This window comes from Panicum virgatum, chromosome 3K, assembly GCF_016808335.1.
Source record: "Panicum virgatum strain AP13 chromosome 3K, P.virgatum_v5, whole genome shotgun sequence".
Classification (NCBI taxonomy): domain Eukaryota; kingdom Viridiplantae; phylum Streptophyta; class Magnoliopsida; order Poales; family Poaceae; genus Panicum; species Panicum virgatum.
The window spans coordinates 37213224-37218123 of NC_053138.1; the positions used below are offsets into that span (position 1 = coordinate 37213224).

Genomic DNA, 4900 nt, shown 5'->3' on the forward strand with positions numbered 1-4900 from the left:
CCAGTGCCGGAGGCACCGGGTGCGCTGTTCCCATGACTGGACATTGTGTCGGTCAGGGCTGTTCGATGTAGCCGAACTTAGTCGTTGCAGTGCAAATGGCCATCGGGAAGTAGTCAAGACGATCTTGATGTTCACTTGGGGAACACAGGTACAACCACCGGGATGTGGAGGACGTAGACGTTCGGCCACCAGGAAGTAGAGGACGTAGACATTCGTGGAGTGAGCAGTCACATCAAGATGCTCCCGAAAAACCTGATTGCCCCGCTATCACGGGCAGAATCTCAGCGTTGCAGAGATTTTGGAGGCTTGCTCTCGCCAGAACTGTGCGCGCAGTGCTAGCGATGGGAATGCAGAAAGCAACTGAGGGAGAAAAGAGAGGTCTCCTAAGCAGGAGTACCTAAGAGCTTGAGAGTGTTATCTTAGAATGAGAGGGGGCTGGTCTCCTTATATAGTTGATCTTAGAGGAAGGGGGGATGAACCTGGACACCTCTAGGTGTAACAATGACCATCAATTTGCACCATTAACCAGTAATCATTCCTCTATTTTAATCACTATTTACAACCCAGCCATTACTCTCCTCAATTACCAATATGGTATTAACATCCTCATAACTCCCTAGCATTAGTAGTGAGTTTTAATTCTTTTCCATTGAATTATTGAATAATTGGGCTAAAAAGCCATTATATTCCAACATGATGGGCATTCATTTTTATATGAAAAATACGGTGAACAGAAATTCAGCTTACTCGATCCCGTATGTGCCATGAAATGCTTTTCCCATTGAACAAAAATGTCAATTATTTGCTTTCTAGAATTTAATTGTGTAGATAGAAACTCTTCCCTGCTTCAGCTAATAAAAATGCATTCTGCAGGACGAAATAATGGCCTCTGCTGAAGGTGTAAAGATGGATAGCTGCTTTTGGTACGTGGATAGCTGCTTTTGGTACGTGCCTGATAAAATTGGATATCGAAGTAGAGCAACAGAGCCCAGCATTGAAGAAAGGTAAGCTTCATAAGGGCAATACATTTGTCTACATACTAGCTGCATAAAAGGCAGCATGTGAGCTTGTACAATTTGGTACGGCTATATATAGGAACGTTTTGGTGAAATTTGTGGCTGAAAGACTACGCTCAATTTCATTTGAAAATCAATCTAGTGGACAGCAATAATTTTGGCTGATATTCGATTCAAATTTGCAATGGAAGGCTTTTTCACTGAAAATCAAACCAACTAACCAGGGTTCAAGGTTTGGTCATGAAAACTCTGCAAGGCGCTTCAGCTACCCTTCGCCTATATAATATATATAGAGCCCACACATCACTCAGATCAGAACATCATGTATGTTTACCAATCTTCAAACGTTCAAACACGCCATGGTGAGCTCCGACCACAGCCTCCACATCCTCCTGCTGCCGTTCCCTGTCCAGGGCCACATCAACCCGCTGTTACGGTTCGGCAAGTGCCTCGCCGCCCACGGTGGCATCCGGTGCACCCTCGGGGCGACCCGCTTCGTGGCCAGCTCCACCAAGCCGGGCCCCGGCAGCAGCTCCTCCATCCACGTCGCGGTCTTCTCAAACGGCTACGATGGCGGCGGCCTTGATGAGCTCGACGGCCCCGGCGTGCCCTACTTTGAGCAGCTCGCGTCCGCCGGGTCCGAGACGCTGGACGCCCTCGCGTCGGAGGCGGCGGAGCACGGCCGCCCCGTGCACGTGGTGGTGTACGACGCGTTCCTGCCGTGGGCGCAGAGCATGGCGTGGTGGCGCGGCGCCGCGTGCGCGGCGTTCCTCACGCAGACGTGTGCCATGAACGCGCTCTATGCCCACGCGTGGGTGTTGATATTTTGCAACGTCATGAATAAAATCCGCAAGTGCACGGATACCGCTGTAGCTTTCATTCAAGAATATTCCAGGGTATCGTATCAACTAGGGAACGTGAGTACGCTATCTATAGGTTCAGGTTCATCCAAGGACACACACGCTGGTGTGGAGAAGACAGAAGAGAGGACTTTCTATATCTAGAATCTATGCCTAGAAGAAGAGATCACGTCGCCGTTATACTTCCAGCTAAAGGTGTCGACCGGCTTATACAAGCCGATAGCTCCTAAATGATGCTCTATGCAATATCCGAATGTGGAGAATTACTAGAAGGCTCGAACAGGGCTGTCACCACCTGCCGGCTACCTCTACAAACCGTGGGACTATCAGACAACTGAGTGGTATAGTCCAGCCTAGACACCACATCTACGCCTTTCCCTACTAACCTTAGCCCTAGCCAAGACTACCATTTTCTATCCGACGTCTTAAGCTAAGATAAAATGCTACTCGCTAGCATACACATCAACTAATATAAGGCAGATATGATAACTTGCGATCTAAACTCTAATTCTAGATAAACAAACAAAGAAAGTCTCGAACACTTACAATCGAATAAGCATCCGTCGAAGTACAAGCGGAGAAGAGTGCCGACAAACCCGGCACTTCCCCCAACTCCTCCTCACTCTCCTCTTCTTCTACACCTCCTAGTCTACCTAAGCATCTAGGATGAAGGCCTCAAGCTCCAAGGGAGGAAGGGTGAGTTGAGAGGGTGAGATGTGTGTGTGTGTGTGTGTTCATTCCTCTACCCCCCCTTTGTATGTATAGGAGGGAGCCACGGGGTGAGCTGCAGCCGAGAGAGACCTCCACATGGAACCTGAAGGCGGTGGGGCCCACGGGTAGTTCGGCCGGCCTGCTTGGTCAGCCGGCCTCCCAATGGGCCCACCGACCTTGCAGTTTGGCCTGTGGGTCGCTTCCTGGGCTCACTTGTCAATGGCATGAGGTTTATCTTTTATCATGTCGGTTCCTTGCTCTGGTGGGCCCTATACTCCATATTCTGACATGTGTCGCATCCTGATTCGTCGGAACGTTGTGTCTTGGATTAAACCACACCATTATGCTGCAAAATTAGCTCAAAATCACCTACACACATTTTAGAACATCATCTATGGAATCTGTTAGTAAATAAATCTATCCTAGCATTTATTCCACATTTTGGTTCCTTTTTGTGCAGGAGTTGACGGTCAAAATTGGTCATTAGTGACCGTCAACAAGATCCCCCACACTTGGCCCTTTGCTCGTCCCGAGTAAAGGTCAGGACTGAGGTAAAGCGGTAGCTTCCTGATGGAATATCCTGCACAAAAGTTATTCCATACCTTGCTCTTGCTTGTGAACTTGAATGTGTCTATCATGATATCTTGAGTTGTTAAAGAACGGAATGATCTTGGCTTCAAGTGTCATCCTGTCATGTTGCCAGACTTGGGGATTTTTGAAAGAATTTTTCTAGAAAAACTGTTCATGGTCTTACTCTCTTCCATGGGTCTCTCAGAGTAGCTCATAGCTTCTTACCAGCATTTATCCTTATTTTACCTCACTGGCTCTGATGGTATATGTGGAGTTTCAATGGATGAGGTAGAATGTCATCTGCTTGGCTCAAATCTATTGCAAGATCAAAGATTGGATCCACATGTTTATACTCATATTTACGACTGATCAGGTTAGCGCACAGATAAATACATGCTCCTTTTCATGTCTGACTTTATTTGCTGGGTCATGCTTCTTTGGCATGCCATCTTTTCATCTCTCTCTCTCTTTTTAATACTATTATCAGACAATATTTAAGGAGCACGAGGTTCATCTGGGCATAACACCTTAAATCAAATGTGTAAATAAAGTAAAACAATAATGGGTCACATAATTTGATCGAGCTCAACATGTAACCAAGAGACAAAATTTTTGCGAGTGGATAGTATCGTATGGCTCTAGTAGGATGGTGGATAAAGAGATAAGATCAAAAACTCAGTTTTTATAAATAAAATTCCCAAACTGGTCAACATGAGAGGAACGATCAACTTTAAACCAGATATATCACGTTAGTCAACAACCAAGCATCATGGATCCTATAAAATATGGTTCACAAACTTAAGCGCGGTATGAAAAACATTTATGCAAGGCATCTATCAAGAGCTCTTATTAGCTAATTTCTTAAACAGGTTAAAGAATTTGAGAAGATATGCTCATGTTTAGAAACGCTAAAGGGAGGAAACAAGTGAGGTGATGCAAACTCATGAGTCGGAACGGGAGGTGCACGTGACGTTTGAATGTGATCGTGAATGTGTAGCGTCATGGAATCTGCCCCCACACTTGTTTTCGACCTGCTCTTCGATCATAGACAAAACAAACCAAATATGAAAGATAATGGGGGCTCTACCGGTATTAACACCGGGGAGCCAAAGTTCACACTTCTGAAATAAAAACCGGAGCGCAACTAAACTGACCTAAACTTAAACGAATCGATTAAAACTAGTGCCCAACTAAACCTATGATAATGAGAGGGGTCTTATCTAAGATCCCTACTCAAAGTCTTGGATTCCTAGTGCCTCTACTAGGCGATCCATCCTTTCATCAAGAAACTTGAAGTAAAGGTCGAGGTCCCCTTGCATCTCTCTGACCTCTTCCCTCAACCTCTGCTGAGATTTGTCCAATCTGACATTGGCCATATGAGCTTTTGTAAGCTCATTGGAAAGTTTCTTTATCTCAGACTTGTCATGATAATCTTCCGATCTGGCCGGTGGTCTAAGTCCAAAGATTGTGAGGCGTGGTTGGAGTGGTGGCTCATCAGGAGATATCTTGTTGCGCCGGTAATCGTGGCTGATTATTCGGCCCTCCTTCATCACCCACGAATGCACATACTCCTCATCGGGCTTAAGCCTCGGCCTAGGTGCATGTTCATCCTAAAACAACTTGACTGCAAAGACCTCCAATTTCTTCTTTGAGGGCCTATTCCGTGCTTTGCTTCGCCGTACCTCGGCTAGAAGGGCTCCACCAGGCGATGGAGAACCACCAGAGAAGCCTAGAGTTGAGCAG

The 4900-nt window shown here is 46.2% G+C and overlaps 1 protein-coding gene across 1 annotated transcript; it reads left to right on the top strand.

Moving 5' to 3' along the window:
* Window positions 1-1375: 1375 nt before the first annotated feature.
* Window positions 1376-3374, top strand: LOC120700897 (UDP-glucosyltransferase UGT13248-like). Its single transcript, XM_039985095.1, has 2 exons — window positions 1376-1885; window positions 3363-3374. The coding sequence occupies exons 1-2, from the start codon at window positions 1376-1378 to the stop codon at window positions 3372-3374; spliced, it is 522 nt and encodes a 173-aa protein (XP_039841029.1).
* Window positions 3375-4900: the final 1526 nt, after the last annotated feature.

What these genes read in the sequence shown, in the direction of transcription:
- LOC120700897 (XM_039985095.1), top strand. Translation starts at nt 1,376, where the DNA reads ATGGTGAGCTCCGACCACAGCCTCCACATCCTCCTGCTGCCGTTCCCT.